The following is a 19,234-nucleotide window of genomic DNA, read 5'->3' as shown; positions in this document are numbered from 1 at the left end:
GGGTGGAAAATTCTGATATTCTTATACCAAAGAGCAGCCAGAGACTTGCCTTTGAAGTTTTTTTGGGGGAAAAAGACTATATTCCACACAGCTGAAAAGGAGGATCGAGATTAACATAAAATAGAAATATTAAAACTGCTGCAATTTTTTCCCTCAACCATGAAGAAAACCAATTTGTTTCTCATAACCAAGTCATTATTATTGTAGCTCATTAGGGTTAACAACTTAGACCCAGGGCTGAAACTAAAACCGGTAACTGAAAGAAAAGAGGATTCATTTGGGGAATCTATTTGTGTATACAAATAGATTGGATAAAGTCCTAGAGATCACATTTTGAGCACTGTCAAACAAATTACCAAATATTTTGAAATAATTAATTTTAACTATAACTAGAGCATGAATAATTTTCCTTTGTCTTATTTTTTATTTACGTTCAGTATTATTCACTAGGTAACTCAACATGGTTTTTAGGATTTTACAAACTGCTCCTAATGCATAAAACAAATTAATCTTTAAAATCAGTTATTATGTTAGCAAATTATGCCATTTGACTGGCACTCTTTTCTTTCTTAGAACAGGGAACAGACTCCAGAGGAAATATTCTCCCTCCTGTGAGGTTGTGGAGAAAAGGGAACCCTGGTGCACTGTTGGTGGGAATGCAGACTGGTGCAGCCACTGTCGAAAACAATAAGGAATTTCCTCAGAAAACTAAAAATGGAACTGCCTTTTTACCTGGAAATTCCAGTGCTGGGATTATACCCTAAGAATCCTGAAATACCAATTTAAAAGGACCTATGCACCCCAACGTACATAGCAGCAAAACTCACAATAGCTAAGTGTTGGAAGCAACCTTAGTACTTATCAGTAAACGAGTGGATCAAAAAACTGTGGTACATTTACACAATGAAATACCACACAGCAGAAAGAAAGAAGGAGCCCCTACCCTTTGTGACAGCACAGATAGATCTGGAGAGCGTTTCGCTAAATGAAATAAGCCAGGCAGTGAAAGACAAATACCATGTGATCTCACCTATAAGTGGAACCTAATTAACAAAACAAACAAGCAAGCAAGCAAAATATAACCAGAGACATCAAATAGAGAACAAACTGACAGTAACCAGAGGGGAGAGGGAAAAGGATAAGAAAAAGGAGAAGGGTCATCAAGGAATAGGTCTATAGGACCCATGGACAAAGCCAAAGGGGGTTAGGATGGAGTGTGGGAGGTGGGGATGTTTGGGGTGGGGGGTTGGTGGGGGGAAATGTGAGACAACTGTACTTGAATAACAATAAAAAAGTGTAAAAAATAAAAATTAAATTAAAAATAAAACCAAAAAAGAGAAAAATTCTTCCTCCTATGTATTATAGCTTTCTAGACTGCACCATTACTTTTTAAAGAAGCCTTTAGTGCTGGTTTTGCAGATGGAATTCCTAGTTATCAAGGAAACTTTGAAGAAACCTGGCCATAATATATAAAAGGACCAGAAATGCAGATATTAGGGGCTCCCTTAATTATTTCTCTCACAAAATACAATAAAAACCAAACCAATACCTCAGAATACCAAAATATTGCACTTCTTTTGAAATGTAAAAATATAAAATCTCATTTCTACAGCATGAAACAAATGTAAAATGAGTGAAACCATGTTATATATTGCTTATTTGCTGCTCAAGTTCCAAATCAGAGTTCTGCTTATTGAATTTAAACAAGGAAGGAACACCAGGATTATGTCAGCTTTACCTTGAGTTTTAGCAAGATTAGATGGGGCATTCTTTGTCCTCTGCTGAGCTGTAGTGCATACATTGTCATGTCCTCTTTTCTTTAAAATTGCCTGTTGTACTGGATCACTATGTCCTTTGCTAGCGACCTTCTTTAGCATACTAGGAAAAATGATTTGCATTCAATATTACGTTGAAATTCCCAAACATGAGCTTTTAAAAGACCCATACACAAAATAATTTTTTTCTCAAAGAAATTTAAAAAATCTTTTCTGAAAATAAGAAGACCATATGTCCATATGTCTTTAAGGTTATAAAACTGTAGATCAAGTATGATAAAGCAATGTATAATCAAGTGTGACAAATGTGAATTATTTGCATCAATCATTTTGTATAAATATACTAACTTTTTAGTAAATAAAAGTTTTAAAATATTATGTAAATAATTTTTCTAACAAAAAGAAGATATTTAAAAATATTTAGCTAGACATCAGTATATAATTAACTTTCAGAGAAAGCTAATATATATGTGAAATAATGAAGACTTACCTATTATTTATGTTAGTTTCTTGTTCATGAGTGCTTTTTTTATTGGAAGTTCCATTGGTAACTTTTGAAACAGGTTGAGATTTTACGGCTGTAAATTAAGAAAAAGTAAGTCAAGAGGCAGAACACTAAATATGTAACAATTATATACAATGTCATTGATCAGACACCGTAAACAAAATTAAATGTCAACATGGGAAGAACTGTGTTTTCTTTGCATGAATACATGCAAGTAAATACTTTTTTTTTGCATTGAAAGTATCAAACAAGTTATTTTTTCTAGGAACTTTTAACTGTCAGGAGGTATTAAAGATTAGAGTGCTAAAACCCACCTACAGTAGAAATTTTGATACTTTCTACACTGTTTTTCACTGTCTGTTCTGGAGATTCACAAAAGGACAGTTTATGACCAGATGGCTTCTCTTCTGTTGATCCATTTTCTTTTGGCTCATCCAGACTTTCGGTGGAAACCAGTAATTCCATACTTGAATTTGTAGACCTGCTGGAGCATTCTGCAATGCCAAGGTATGGAGAATATTTTCCTGTCTTCAAAGGCTTTGCTCTGGCTTGCACATTTAAGTTTCCAGTGAGTACCTTGGGTCTGGCACCTGTAACTTGTCCTTCTTGATTTCTCACTCCCTTCCCATTTAATGTGTTTTTGTGTCCATGTGCTGCTGCTGTTGCCGATCTTTCCACAACTTGTCTAGATGACATGTTTGCTGACTTTGCATTATCATTGTTTTCTGTTTTGGGTTTTATTATTGCTTTGGGCTTTCCAGAAACATTTTTTCCCCCAGATTTTAATTCTTTTGTAATTTTAGATGCTGTTTTTGTATCATCCTTCTCTTTTAAGTCATCATGCTTCAAAGTTTTATTTATAGTATTTCTATTAGTACTTGATGAATGTCCAGATGCTCCTAATCCATCGGATTTCATCTTTTGATTAGTAGAGGGACAACTCCAACACTTTTCCTTGTTATTTTCTCTCAAAGATTTGTTTTTTATAACACCAGAGTCAGAAACTTGTCTCCTTTGCTACAAAGAAGAAAAAAGTACCTTGTAACTTGACTGAAGTCTTTGACATACAAATACTTTACATTTTAATAAGCCAGTTTTTCAAAGAAAAAGAATCCCAGCAACTTTTGTATTATAATTTAGGTCCAATCAAAACTTGAATTATCTTTGGTCATTTTGAGCAATACTTTCACTGTGTCTTTGATCACACTACCTTAATCAAATCTAAAATACAGCACAAAATATTTAAGGTCTATACTATTTTAAAAGATGTATCACTTTATGAAGTTATGATAGGGAATTAATACCTAATGGGGTCCAAATGCCTTGAGAGAATGATAACAATATCCAGTACTTTTAAGGCTCCAATCCCAGGTTCTGTGCTAAAACCCTTTTCATATATTATCTCACTTAATCCTCACAACAGTACTGTGAGATAGCTCCTGTTGCTATCTCTATTTCTTAGCCAAGGAACTGAGGATTAAAGCAAGTATGTGATTTACCCATGATCACATGCTGACAGGGATGGAACTAGGACCTGACCCCATGATTTACTGCTTTAAGTAGGTAGTCATCTATATGGTATAATTTGAGAGACTTTATTAAGATATTCACCAAAAATTCTCTCTTTAACCCAAATGCCAGAACTTTTATCCTCTGTGGTAAGAATTTTCTTAGAGTCCTCATTTAAAACAATAACAAAAAAAATTCTATGAAACATATCACATCTGAAAAGTCTGATTTTTAAAAGAAACAAGATTGTAATACAGAAAAAAGATAGTAATAGAGTGTTGGTTGTCTGGAGGAAGTGGAGGGAAAGGGGTGGCTCCTAAAAATAGGTGAAATAGGTAGAAAGGGGAAAATGGAAAGGCACTGAGACAAATGCACCTATTTCATCATTTTGTTTAGAACCAACTTTGATATGAAAGGGAACAAAAAAATTGTTTTAATTAGTAGGACTTTTATCCAGAGGGTAGAGACTGGTACTATTAAGTGCAATTTCTAGAATTCTGTGTAATATTTATAAAGTATAAATAGGCTTAACTATCAATTTTTGGTTTTTTAATAAATCTTAGCTCAAAAATATTTTTATTTAAAAAATTCTTTATTTTATTCTTTATTTTTAGTACCTAAAACCAGGTGGACCTCTTCCCACCTATAAAACCAATCCTACTTAATTTATCCTACCATACCATCTATTTTAAAGCATCATGTTATGGGCAAGATCTGTATTACAGTCTTTTAGAAATTTTACATTAACATATTACAAAATGATGATGATTTGATGTATATGCATTTCTAGGAATCCTCTGATTTAGCTCTGCAAAATTTACCTATATTACTTATATGCAAATGGATAAATTATAATGGTTACCATATGCTATTGACAAATGAAGACCAAGTGGGTAATCCTCTTAAGCAATCCTCTTGGACACCCTTTAGGTTCTAGTACTATTCCCTCTTGTTTTGACTTTTAGCTTTTTGATATAAAAAAATTTTAAACAATCAAAAGAAGGCAGAACATTATAATGAATCCCTATGTACCTATTACCCAGCTTTAACAATGATCAACTCTGGGACAATTTTGTTTAATATATAACTACCCCCATTTTATTTTAAAGCAAATCCCAGACATCACATATGGGTACTAGCAATCTTTTAAAACTTTTTTCTCGGCCTTATTAACTTTCTCCTACCTCCAAAAGATCTCACCTTTTTTGGAAAACATATTTATTTGTTCCATACTTATTGAGCACTTACTATGTATCAGATAACTGTACATAAATTATTTCATTTCAATTTCACAATAATACTGCTAGGTTGTATCATCCCATTTTATAGATAAGCATACTAGGACTCACACATGACACACATAATAATTGTGAACTCAAAGGTTGAACACTTCTGATTCTATGTCCAACACCCATTTTGGAATATCACTGCCTTTCTGAGGGAAATATGTTACCCTGTTTTTTTTCCTAGTGGTTAAGAGTATAAACCCTTGGACAACCTGAAAGACAGAGGAATTAGGACCAACAACAAGACTGATCATTTTGTTGTAAGGCAAGGAAGGAGGAAAGGCCTGGTTGATGGAGTTGGTAGAACAGGGGAAAGGAAGGCAGGTAGACTAAGTCTTGGGGCCTTAAAAAAACCCCAGAGGAGATAACAGGGTATATAGAAAAAATATGCTAAAGTGTACTTTGTAGAATATGTTCAGTGTAACTGTACAATATGCCTAAAAGGGGCCAATGGGGAGTCTAGTGCTGTTCTGTGATGACGGTTGGTGAAATTTTGAATAAAACAGAATCCAACAGTGGTCTTTACTACAGTGTTTCTCAGAGCTTTTAAGGTGTTAGTGTACATCATCAATCTCTTACAGGAGCTACAGTGTGCAGTAATTCTCAAAGTCAGTTGATGCTACACGTTCTTAGGTAGAACATATGAGGGAGCACGCACTTTGGGAAACGGTCTTAGGAAGTTTACTGGCAAAAAACTTCAGCATCCCACAGTTTTTCACAGAAGACATTTGAAACTTGACCTCTGCCTCAAGCTATGAGAGCTCTTAGTTGTAGCTTAGAGTTGTGTGAGTTCTGTATTTACTGGCTGATGAGGAAGAAAAGATTCCCTATCCCACTCTGCAAGGGCAGGTAGTATGTTCTTTGTATTCAAAACTGAAGCTTTCATTGTATATCTCTGTATTGCACATACTAGGTTAGTATAATTTTGTACTTCAAATATCCTATTAAGTGGTAATCTTTAAGGTAGCTAGCTTAGAACTCTAACCATCAATAACATTTTTGGAGAAAAAAGTATTTCACATCATAATAAATACACCAAGTAATTTATGTGTGTGATAAAAAACAAATAACAAAGTTTACAATCTTAACCACTGTTAAGTGGGTAGTACAGTAATGTTAACTATACACTCCTTGTTGTGCAACAGAGCTCTAGGGCTTTTTCATCTTGCAAAACTAAAACTATATCCAATGAAAAGCAATTCTTTTCCTTGTCCCTGTAGCTGATGGCAATCACCATTCTACCCTCTGTTTCTAAGGGTTGGACTACTTTAGATACTTCATGTAAGTATACAAATAAACTTTTAAAGTAAAGCACAGCTGTACTCTTGGTACTAATTGACTTTTTCACACGAAATATTTACCACATGAATTAAAATCTTAGTATAGAGAAAACTGGGACAACCAACATTTTTCTCTAATAAGAAATAGGTTAATTAGAAAAACAGACTTGAATTAGGTATAGAATTCTAGACAGTTTCTGATTTACTGGAATAGCTCCAGTATGTTCGTTGCCAAAAAGGTTTTCAAGGAAATAAAAAAGGTGGAGAATATTACACTTTCTATGCCAGCTGGATACCAAAAATTCACATCATTTAAAAATTTATGAAATGTTCGCTTGATTAAAAAAAGACTCAAAATTATTTCTATTAAGAAATAGCTTTAATTAATGTAAGAATAAATTTTAAAAATTATTTTGAAATATAAAATAATGAAATTTAAATTATTTGCTATTCTTTTTCCTTTGGACCTGTAAAATTTTAAAAGTTTACCTGAGAGCTACTGAATATAGGCTTTTTACCAAGTCTTCGACTATCACCTTTGTCAAATGCAGCTGTAAAAAGAAACAGCAATATATATTTATAGGAGGCAGTGCTATTAACACAGAATTAGAGGGAAAATAATATATGAGTAGAAAAAGGTTATGTCTCAGTAGAAAATAACTTTAAAATAGCTAAAACCAATCTAACACACAGATAATTCCCTACTATAGTAAAACATTTATTTTTTAAAGAACCACACTTCCATTCTTATTTTCTGATTCCTATGAATTGTTATTAAAATTAATAAATGGGAACTATAAAATATCACAGAGAAGATTTATACATTTATAGAAACAAAACTTTTCTGAAGGTGTAAAATTTTAGAAATAACTGGTTTCACTTAGTATTCCAAATTTCAAAAAATTACAGATTGTGGCAAATGTAGTATTTTATAAACTATTAAAAACTAGAAAAATGTTTATCCTGAGTTGTAAAAATATTGTTGAAATTAACTATAAATATTATCTGGTTTGCTGTTACATCATGAGGAAGGAAGAAAGAAAAAAACATAAGGTTCTGTTGAAAATAAAACAAGAAACAATTCTCAAACTCATATTTTTTTTAGAATTACATAAACATTCACTTTATAGATTAGGTCAAGTGGCAATTATTAGAGAACTCATGTTTACATTCTTCAAATAAGAATTTGAATGACGTCAGGAAAATATATAGGAATAATGGTATAAGAGCTATAAATACAGTTTAGCTAATGCATTTTTGCCTTTTGAAGGTTATGGGGCTCTAAAATATACTTTGAAGAAATACATATAATTTCCAAAATTTTTTTATAAAGCAACTGTAGAAAAATACATTAAATTATCTGTAACTCTACTATGCATCTTCTACTATTTCTATTCTATAGAATCTGTACTATAAGATAAAGCAGGATCCTAGAAATGGCACTGTCAGGACTGATTTATAGTTAGCAAATGACTTAGCACAACAATGCACAGGAAGAAATGAATGTACGATTTCTCCCAAAGGTCAGTAACTCAAACTAGAATAAAGAAATATAACAAAGACAACTACAATCACCCCTTTCTCTGGGGTTTCTCAGTACATAATCATCCTTAAGTAGGAATCACTATAATTCAACACATTTAAGATTTAAGAAACATTATTTTTATACTGGTGTAAATGTAATAGATTGAAAAGTTCTCATTGACAGTTAGCTGGATTACCAATATTTCATTTTAGATATGTGTATATGTGGTGTATATATATATGTATTTACATGTCATTTTAATTAGCACTTTGAAGAATTAAGATAAAGAACACTGAAGCTCAACTTAATTATGAAATCCTCTAAAATGAAGAAAATAAAGTTTACTGCCAATTGGAAGAGAGTTGAATGACATCTGTTCATGGAATGTCAATCTTTTTCTTCACATTGTACAGATTTCATAGTAAATTGTCATAAAAAATCAGTATAGAAAGAGTCACAAGGAAAAAATTTCTAATTTCTAAAGACTTTGTGATTTTCGTTATTTCATGATTTTGTTTTATTTATTTATTTTTTGGGGGGAATTTCTTTGAAAAGTGTTCTCAAGATCACATTTAGGTACACTGTTGTGTTATACTGATAACACGAGACAGAGCAAATCATATTCTGACTAAACCATTAAAGAATTTAACATATCTATGAACTATCGAGAATGTATTGTACCACATATGGCTTCCATGTTTTATGATACAAAAATATCTGCTTCATAAAATATAGTCTCTAGTCTCTTAACTTAAAATGTTTAAAAGTACACTTGCTCAATCTGCCAATATTTTTTCTAAGACACCTGCTTTAAGCCAAAAATAGTCATGAAGCCATTTTTAGTTCCATACCCTCAACATTTTACTTTAATGTTTTTGAAACAAATACACATTTTGAGCAATATACACCTTTTGTTTAATGCTAATGTTTCAAATGGTACCTATTAGATGTCAGAGACCACTGTGTGGCTCCTGAGGGACACCCTGCAATAGCACACACAGTATCACTGAACCGATCAATTGTGAAATTAAGCCATCTAATGTAGGCAAAACCCACAAGAAACAGTATCATATGCAAAAGATGGAAAAGCTTTATGGAAAAATACATTTTAAAAGGGAGAGAAAGTGTGTTTGGTGATCTGTTTTATATGGATTATATTTTCCTACACTTCTAATCTAAGTAAAACAAGAATGCTTTTAAGCAAATTTTGCTGGAACATTACTGCTAATATAAAGTAAGATAAAAAAAATTATATATATATATATGAAATGAGTTTCATTTTCTGTGAACAGCAAAAAAGCATGATTTTTTAAAACTACCTAAATATACTATCAGTAGTTTCAATCAGGAGGCTATTATTAAACAGAAGCAAACAAACATTAATCCTACCACTTATTAGAATCCTTTCAAAATATCCCTTCTTACAAAGATTGTAATATAATAAAAAAATCTCAGAGCTAACAACATACCTGCTTGGATTTTCTGTTGATGATCTGTACTCATCAGCTTCCAGCTTTCTGTGTGACGAACAGCATAGAAAGACTGAACCAGGAAGATCCACAGCTTATCACGCAGAGCCTGGATCTTGCACGTAAAACCCTGCGTTCAAGCAACAAATCAGCAGCTGGTGAGAGCCACATTGTCATAGCAACCAGTCATTATTCCTTTCCGAATCTACTTATTCTTAAGCTAGATCAATGATGTCATCACTTAGATTTTTAAGATTGTCAGGTACATGTTATTTATGAAGGCTTACTCTTCACAACAGAATTTTACAGTGAACATGAAGCTAAACCTTATTCTTTCAACCAAACATTATTTTAAACCACCAATGCCTTTACATGAATACCTTACACAGCCGTTTCAAATTCACTATGACATTACAAGGTCAAATACTCTATGCAATTGTAATAAATATGATGAAAAATTTTAAATAATTATCGTTGAACACAAAATGTCAGTTACAATTAGTTTAGTAATTACCATTATTAACTGCATTTGAAAATAAGTAATATTTTAATTTTGCTTTTCCTCTGTCAATCCTACTTTAAATGTGATTATTTTAGACAAAAAAGGAATTAAGAATATATTATAGAATAAAAGATACTAGTGATTAAAATTTCTAAAAAATTATTTTAAATTGTTTTATATTTAGGAAGTTTAATGTAGTGATCAGGGAGAAATACTAGAGTTACACTATGCCAATTAATACTGTTAAGTACCAAACTATGTTCAGAACTAACCAATAAAATTGCCAAATTCTAAACTTTCATAATATGCTCACTTGGAGGTAAATAAAAATTAAAAATGTCTATTATAAAATAAATCCAAATATACACAAAAGTAGACTATAACCAACCCTTAGGTTTCCATTACCTAGTTTCAATGAACCACGGAACATTTAAAATGTGCATATATTTATAAATCTTTAAAATAATTCAAATGTTTTAATGAACTATATTACATTCAGTACCATTTCTTTTGTACTGTCAGAGTTCAGTAACATGTCCAGAGCCATAAGAAGAGAGCAGCTATTCTCAGTGGTAATCTTTTCTTCAATTGCTTTTAAAATTTTGTCCAACAGTTCAGCTGTGCTGCTCATTGCTTGTGACTATAAAACACAGAAATTGATATTTAATAGGAATACATGTAAAATTTGTTAACAAGCATGAAACTCTGGCATAAGAACAGAATGTTCATCATAACTGGCTATATGAAATCAACCAGAAATTTTATTTCCTCTGTTAATAATAATATAGTAATTATTATAATAGTTATAATCCTTTTCCTTTGTTAAAAAATCTGCATACATGCATACACACAAACTGTTGTGAAAAGCCCAATCATCCTAAAGAGCTTAGAAGTAATGTTAGTTCTTTGTTAATTACTAAATTTAGAAAAAGTGGATCCCCAGGAAAACAGAGAATTTTGCATGGACGATAATTGTATTAGCAACCAAAACAAATCTTTCTGACTTTGGTTTCTAAAATATGACTTATGCTGATAGAGAGCTAGAGTTGGCCAGAGTTACACTGGGTCTTGCCAGGGTACTCAAACATGTCCCCTCCTGCCTTCATTATCTTGTGAGCCAAAAATCCTGTCCATCACTGCTCTAAATCCTATGCAAACCTGCCATCTGCTATGGAATTTATTTAAGCCATACTAATTTAATCAAAGACAACCTGCATTTAAAAACTCTTGCATAATTATAATCAGAACACAAAGATGGAACTAAATATAGAATGTCATTTTCAACATAGTACCTGTAAAAAAAGAGCAAAATTTTCACTTTGAACGATCTTCGGGAAGTTTTCTATAATAAATGCAATACATTCTTCTTGTAGCTGAGATGCCATAGTCAGTGCTGTTTCTGTCCACTTCACTCTGGGTAAACTGATGATTAGCCTGTCACTTTCCATCAGAAGAAATGCAGCATTCTTATCATTCTTATAATTTAAAAAACATTGAAAAAAGTTAGATTACTGCTCATAAAGTAATTTTCCAAGCAAATCAAATAGTTTTTGTTTTCTTGCAATGCTTCCTGCAAAAAACCAAAATTTCAGACAGGTAATATCTTTATCATTAGTTTTACATGTAATATTTATTCATTCATTCAAAATTACCGGAAAGGGCAAATTTTGAGCTTGTTAGAAATGACCTTTAAAGGGTAGCTAAAACAAACCTGAAAGCAAAGTTATAACTACAAAGAAAAACTCAACTTTCCTGAGATTTTTCACTACTGTATTAATTTTTGTCCCTATAGACATCATTCATAATTGCATGGCTACACCAGCATAGCCTTAATTCTTTTATGACTGCAAAATATGTTACTACAAATTTAGAAAGGCTAAAAATTACTTCTAGTCTTCAGTGACTTTTTTCCTCCTCTCTAATTAGGTAATAAGCTCCCTCATTTTATGTTTTATTCATTTAATGATGACTCACAAATATTAATCTCTATGGAAAACAGAATGACAAATATGCAAATATCATAGGCTTCAAGGAAAAGAAAAATAATAACCAATAAATTACTATATCTTATTCATGTCTGATTCTAGTTGTTTTTATCAGTAATTACTTTATTATTTATTGTTTTTCCATTACAATTTATATTCCCCACCTTCTTCTACCTCTACCCCATCACCACATTGTTGTCTGTGTTCATGATTGATTTCTAGTTCTTAAAACAATACTTGCAAATAATTATTATTGAATAATTACCCGACAGAGATTGCAGTAGATGAAAAAACATAGCCACAATTTTGTTGTACCTCCATACATCAAGAGGTGAAATCTAATTCCTCATCCCTTGTGTCCAGACTGGCCTTTTCACATGCTCACACAAATAGCAGTGTTGTGCAAGTTCCACAGCCTATGCCTCAAAAGCACTGCAGCTCTGCCTTTACCCCCCTGGATCTTCTGGGACCATGAGGCCATAGAGAAGCTTCATAAAAGAGACCATGTGGAGCAGGAGGCCCAGCCTCCTACTTAGTTATCAGTTGAAAGCAGGTGCAGGACGGAGCTCAGACAAGATCAGCAAAAGAATCACCCAGTCAAACCATAGAATTGTGAGAAATGAACTGTAGTTTTAAGCCACTTAGTTTTGAGGTAGTTTGTTACTCAGCAATAGATAACTGATAAATCTGGAAACAACAGCCAGAAATCCTTAACATAGGCTGTCTGATGTAAACTTCGCACACCCTCGGTAGCTTTCAGATCTCAATTCAAGCACTATTCTTTTTCTTGATTCCCATACCTACATCAAGTCCCCTTCACATACGCCATCAGAGAATCTGTCTCTACTTGGGATCACTTAGTTCATTTTCAATTGTTCAATAATTAACATAACTGTTTGATTACTATCCATCTCTCTCATTAGACTGTATGTTTACTGAGTGTGAAAATATCTGTTTTGGCTCACCCTTGTATCCCCTGAGCCTAGTATAGAAGTGCGTCATAGCAGACACTCAGATATTTGTTGATCCCTTGGCATTACCAGAGACTTCAGGTGTGTAAGTGAATTCCTAAGCTAAATTAAGTTTAATTCTTAAACATCAAGATTTTAGAAAATTTAACCATTTATCAAGAATTCTTTAAAAACATATACTTCCCCTGCTTTATTTATTACAGTTAAAAACATACTTTGCTAATTCAAGTCTTTTAAAATCACTTTAGTACCATCATCTGCTGGGAACCACTCTGCCTGGCTTCAGTTGTACCTCCCCCCCACCCCCATGGCTAAGGCTGAGTGAGCGACCTCTGGAATGCGAACCACTAAGGAGACAAAGCTTGTCTCTGGCAGCAACACTGCTTCTGCTTCATCCCCTGCCCCCAAAGCCTGGTCAGTTAGTCAAAGATGGGTAAGACCCCTGAGAGCGGGGGCAACCTAAGCCAGACATGATCACTTGGGAGGCCATCATGGAAGGACTTGGAAGGCTGCAACAAAGATGGACCTTTGCCCCCTGGCTATTCTGACACAGCCAGAGCCCCCATTTCCGTAGGGGAGAAGCGCTTCCTGGCTCTAATCCATTTAAGCCTAAAAACCTATGATGGGGAAGGCGGTGGAGCCCCTTGCTGGCTAGAGCAGGATCTGGGGTGATTGGGCCTAAGAAAGAATTCCTAAAGTCCTGTGAAGCGTGCTTTGCTAAGAGTGCTTTCATTCATATGATAAGGGTCTGAGCAGGAAATGAGTATGCCCCCAAAGTTTATTCAATCCTCTTACCTGACAGACACTGACTTAGACTAAGCTCTCAGATTTCTTTGAAATGTTATCTACTGTTTGATCCTTGCCGCTTGTATTCCTGTGTATTACAACCCAATAAAAGCCGTTGAGGAAGGGGCTCTTGGTCCTTCTCCTCTGAGAGACTGACCACCTGTCCTCACCAAGCAGATCATGTCTTGGTAGTTTCACTTTCATCCATGGCAGATGGGGGGACTTGAGAGCAACGTTGCCCCCACAATCATCCTTTTCTCATCTGGTGACTTCCTGAGTAACTGCAATTACTAAGAGTTTTGGGCAATAATCCCAATTTGATCTACTATAGGTCTTTTCCTGGTAATAGTACCAAATGTAGGCTATTCAAATAAACTTTGCAGGTATCTACAAAATGTTTTATACGTATGTTATGTGCTCTGATAGTAGTATCTTTTTCAAAATACAGATATAAAGTATAGTTGTCATAATTTAGCTTGTAATCTATTGAAAAACTAAAATATAAACATAAGTGATAACATAGAGGGTATGTAATCTTATTCTATACTGGTATGAATCTATAACAACATTAAATGTCAGAGTAACCTGAGGTTCAAAGAAGAAAGAGAATGTAATACACTTCTAGACCAAACACATAAAGTTTTAATAGTTAACAGAACACATAAGTAAAACTTCAAAATATATATACCAGGCATTACCAAGAAGTCTTCCTCTTCTTCCTCTCCCAAGCTACCCATTTTTCCTTGTTCCAATCAATATTATTTATTTTCTATTTCTTTCCAGAGTTAGGTACATACAAACAGAAATAGATACAATTCTTGCCTTATTTTACTCAAATAGAGGCATCTATATGCACAGTACTCTGTACCTTTCATTTTATACTTCACACACATCTGGAATATTTTTCTTATCAGAATATAAGGAACCTATGAACATTGGGGTGCATAGGTTCTTTTGGATTGGTGTTTTAGGGTTCTTAGGATATAATCCCAGCAGTGGAATTGCTGAATCAAAAGACAGGTCCATTTTTAGTTTTTTTAGAAAATTCCATACTGTTTTCCACAGTGGTTGTACCAGTCTGCAATCCCATCAACAATGGATTAGGGTCCCCTCTTCTCCACAACCTCTCCAACACTTGTTGTTTGTTGCTTTGTTTATGATGGCCATTCAGACCGGTGTAAAGTGATATCTCATTGTGGTTTTAATTTGCATCTCTCTGATAGCTAGTGATATTGAGCATCTTTTCATGTGTCCCTGGATCTTCTGTATGTCCTTCTTAGAGAAATGTCTGTTCAAGTCCTTTGCCCACTTTTTAATTGGGTTGCTTGTCTTCTTAGAGTAAAGTCGTGTAAATTCTTTGTATATTTTGGAGATTAAACCCTTGTCTGAGGTATCATTGGCAAATATGTTTTCCCATACAGTTGGATCTCTTTTTATTTTAATACTGTTTTCTTTAGCTGTGCAAAAGTTTTTAATTTTGATGAGATCCCATTTGCTTATTCTTTCTTTTATGTCTTTTGCTCTAGGGGACATATCAGTAAAAAAGTTGCTGTGTGAAATATGAGATTTTCTTGCCAATGTTCTTCTCTAGGACTTTAATGGTGTCATGGCTTATATTTAAGTCTTTTATCCACTTTGAATTTATTTTGGTGTATGGCGTTTTAAGTTGGTGCTCGAGTTTCATTTTTTTGCACATAGCTGTCCGGTTCTCCCAACACCATTTGTTGAAGAGGCTATTATTAGTCCATTTTATGTTGCTGCCCCCTTTGTCGAATATTAAATAGCCAAGAGCTGGAAGCAACCTAGGTGCCCGTCAGTAAATGAATGGATCAAAAAATTATGGTACATATACACAATGGAATTCTATGCAGCAGAGAGAAAGAAGGAGCTCCTACCCTTTGCAACAGCATGGATGGAACTGGAAAGCATTATGCTGAGTGAAATAAGCCAGGTGGTGAAAGACAAATACCATATGATCTCACCTTTAACAGGAAGCTAAACAACAAAACAAGCAAGCAAGCAAAATAAAAACAAAGACACTGAAATAGAGAACAGGGGGACAGTGCCCAGAGGGGAGAGAGGAGGGAATTTCAGGGGAAAAAGGGGAAGGATTTACAGGAACTAGTATAAAGGACATATGGACAACAACTAAGGGGGGAGTGGAAATGGGAGGGAGGTGGGGAGCACTGGGGAGGGTGGACTGGGATGGGAGTAAAAATACAGAAAACTGTACTTGAACAATAATTAATTTAAAAAAAAGAATATAAGGAACCTTGTTATTGTTTTAACAACTGTGTAACACGCCATAGTATGGATATGCTCTGAGCCCTTCCACCAGTCCTGTTGTAGACAGTTACGTTGTTCCCATTTTTTTTTGCTACTTTTGTAATGTAATAACATTGTTGATGACATTATTTCATATACTGTAAATATATCTATAGGATAGTTCCTAGAAAGAGAATTTCTAGGTCACTACTGCTTGTCTTAGACTGGGTCCGCCTAATAACTGAGCCTGAGAAACAGGTTTGTATGCACACAGTTTGTTTTGAGAAGTGATTCTAAGAGGATCTGAGGCACTGGGACAGGGAAACAGGGAAACAGGGAAACCAACGGAAGGGTATGTTTTTCTAAGTCCTTGCTACTCAAAGTATTATCCCCAGCATCAATACCACCTAAAGATAGTTAGAGTTGAATCTCAGGCTCCATCCCTGACTTAGTGAATTAGAATCTACATTTAACCAAGATCCTGAAGTGTTTTAAATATATATTAAAGTTTGAGAAGCACTGATGTAGCCAACTAGGGCTCAGTCTTTCTAGGCCCTAGTTGCTACACTAGAGTCACAGAGACTGTACTTAGATTATTCTCCCAAAAGACAGACTGGGGAACATTTAACCACTGGCTCCCACATCACACTGGTCAGGGCTTGTCTGTTGGGGTGTTAATTCCCTTTTACTTCTAGATTTACAAGGTGTCAGAACTTCCGAGTTGTAGACATCCTGTTTGGAGTAGCAGTTAAGCCTCAGGTGAGAAGTGTGATGTGGCTGAAAGTGATGTCAGATTATACCCATGTGATGCTGGATGCTGCAGCAATGGCTGAAATACACATGTGGGCCCAGAGGATATGAGGAGGGGCACTTGAGTACCCAAAACATTAGCAATGTGTCCTCAATGGCGCACTGTTTTCCAAACTGTAGATTACTCTCTCGTAAAACTGGAGAGCATTATGCTAAGTGAAATAAGCCAGGACAGTGAAAGCCATACAGTAAAAGACAAATACTGTATGATCTCACCTATAAGTGGAATCTAATCAACAGAACAAACAAGCAAGCAAAATATAACCAGAAACATTGAAATAAAGAACAAAGTAACAGTAACCAGAAGGGAAAGGGGACAGGATGGGGGAAAATAAGGGAAGGTCCATCAAGGAACATGTATAAAGAACACATGTATAAAGCCAAAGGGGGTAGGTTTGAGGGTGGGAGGTAAGAATGGGTGGGGCAGGGGGCTGTGGTCAGCTGAAAGTGGAGACAACTGTACTCGAACAATAAAAATTATTTAAAAAATAAAATATCAGGTACATGTAGTAAAAAAAACCCTTTTATTTTCAAATTTAAAAAAAAAGAACTATTTTTAGTGATTCACAACTAGTATTACAAGTTAAAAAATGAGAAAGAAAAAGACAGAGAAAGAAGACAAAAATAGAAAATCTCAGTACATCATACGTAATAATGGTTAGTATTCTTCTAGATAAATTATTTCCATTTTACATGTATGAGTGTACTGGGTTACACTATTAACAAACTACTCACTTTGGGTCACAGTCAAAAAAGTTTGAAAAACACAGCAAAAGGTGTGTTAATTTATACCCTTCCCAGAAATGAATAAAAGTACTTATTTCCTACATCCATATTAACTTAGTAAAAATTTCCTTCTTTTTTCATTCTAGAAGGTAGAAAATGGTCTTACACTGTAATTTTAATATCTACTTCTTTTAAATAGATGAAGTTGATGATTTGTTTATCAAATTAAAAGGTATTTGTATTTGCTTATCTAATCTTATCCTATGTTTAGCTGTTTTTCTAACAGCTTGTGGGAACTCTGTATATTAGAAAATTAGAAGCATGAGTATATGAACAGCCTTTTGACTTTGCTTGTGGTTGTTTTTTACTACATAAAAATTTTGCATTTTTATGTAATCAAATTTTTTATGACTCCTAAATTTTGTATTACTATGCTCTATTGAAGTTATAAAATAATGCTCCCAGGGCTACTGCAGTATTTTAATGTTTTTTCTTACATTCAAATTTTTGATCCATTTAGAATACATCTTATCATACCAGGATGTGAGGTACAGATTCAACTTAAATTTTTTTACAGCTAGCTTCCTGATTATCCTAACACCATACATACACTGAATAAACCCAATGCCTCATATTATTTCTTAATCCTTATTGTGTTAATCAAATAGGGCTTCAGCTATCCTTTGGTCTTAAGACTCTGAGTAATATATGAGGTCTGTCTGGAAAAAGTCCAGCCATTGTTAATATAATAAGAACGATTTATGCAACATCAATGTAACCTGGCAGCCAAGGAAAGTGGACTGGAATGTGCATGTGTGAACAATGATGACTTCACTGTACTAGTCAGTGGGGGTGGTAGATGCCGTTGAGTGAGCATGTGTACTGTGTAGCCATCACATCCAAATTGACTGAGTGAGCAATATATCTGCATCAAATTTTGTGTTAAGCTTCAACTTCCTCCACAGAAACTATTTGAATAATTCAGGAGGCTTATAGGAACAATGCAATGAATGCAGCACAAATAAAAGTGTGGCACAAATGCTTCAAAAATGGTTGAAAATCTCCTGGCTGGTGTAGCTCAGTGGATTGAGCGCGGGCCTGTGAACCAAAGGATCGCGGTTTGATTCCCAGTCAGGGCACATGCCTGGGTTGCAGGCCATTTTCCAGCAGGGGCCAGTTCCCAGCAGGGGATGCATGAGAGGCAACCATAAATTGATATTTCCCTCCCTCTCTCCTTCCCTTACCTTCTAAATGTAAATAAATAAATATTTTTTAAAAAATGGTTGAGAATCTGTTGAAAGTGATCCACATTCTGGAAGACCTAAAACAATCAGAACACCTGAGAATGTTGAACTGCAATCAACAAAGATCAGCAACTGGCAGTACAAGAACCAGAAGTTAATCTGGGGGTTCTAAAAACTACTGTGCTGGAGATTTTGATGCAGGATCTTGGTATGAAACGTTGTGGCAAAATTCATTCTATGGTTTCTGCTACCAGAGCAGAAGGAACATTGTGCTGCAGTTGGTAATGACTTGATTCAAACTGCTACCAATGAGCCAGATTTCCTCAAGAAGGTCATAACCAGAGATGAATCATGGATCTTAAGGCTTCAGAAAAGAAGGCCCAATCATACCAATGGAAGTTGACTGGTTCTCCACATCTGAAGAAGGCACAGCAAAGTTGCAGCAAGATCAAGACTATGTTAACTGTGTTTTTTATCAGGAAGGTCTTGTCCATCATGAATATACCCCTCCAGGCCAAACAATTAATAAGGAGTACTATCTCAATGTTCTTCATCTACTGAGAGATGTAATATGACAAAAAATGGCCGCAGCTATG

General features: G+C 34.4%; 1 protein-coding gene across 5 annotated transcripts in view; it reads right to left on the bottom strand.

The window, feature by feature from the left end:
• Positions 1-19,234, bottom strand: part of BTBD8 (BTB domain containing 8) — a 97,460-nt gene that overhangs the window by 4,933 nt on the left and 73,293 nt on the right. For 4 of the 5 annotated variants that reach the window (XM_053655594.1, XM_053655598.1, XM_053655595.1 and 1 more), the window contains 7 exons: positions 11,144-11,326; positions 10,354-10,491; positions 9,350-9,479; positions 6,845-6,906; positions 2,595-3,297; positions 2,266-2,353; positions 1,739-1,878 (listed from right to left, as the gene is read on the bottom strand). In XM_053655594.1, coding sequence (XP_053511569.1) covers positions 1,739-1,878; positions 2,266-2,353; positions 2,595-3,297; positions 6,845-6,906; positions 9,350-9,479; positions 10,354-10,491; positions 11,144-11,326 — 1,444 coding nt within the window. The remainder of the gene's footprint in view (positions 1-1,738; positions 1,879-2,265; positions 2,354-2,594; positions 3,298-6,844; positions 6,907-9,349; positions 9,480-10,353; positions 10,492-11,143; positions 11,327-19,234) is intronic. The other variant, XM_053655596.1, reaches the window with a different exon arrangement.

This window comes from Artibeus jamaicensis, unplaced genomic scaffold (assembly GCF_021234435.1).
Source record: "Artibeus jamaicensis isolate MK-2021 breed Jamaican fruit bat unplaced genomic scaffold, CSHL_Jam_final scaffold_1019, whole genome shotgun sequence".
Classification (NCBI taxonomy): Eukaryota; Metazoa; Chordata; class Mammalia; order Chiroptera; family Phyllostomidae; genus Artibeus; species Artibeus jamaicensis.
Note: the sequence above shows the minus strand (reverse complement) of the source record. Positions and strands in the feature narration are given on the sequence as shown.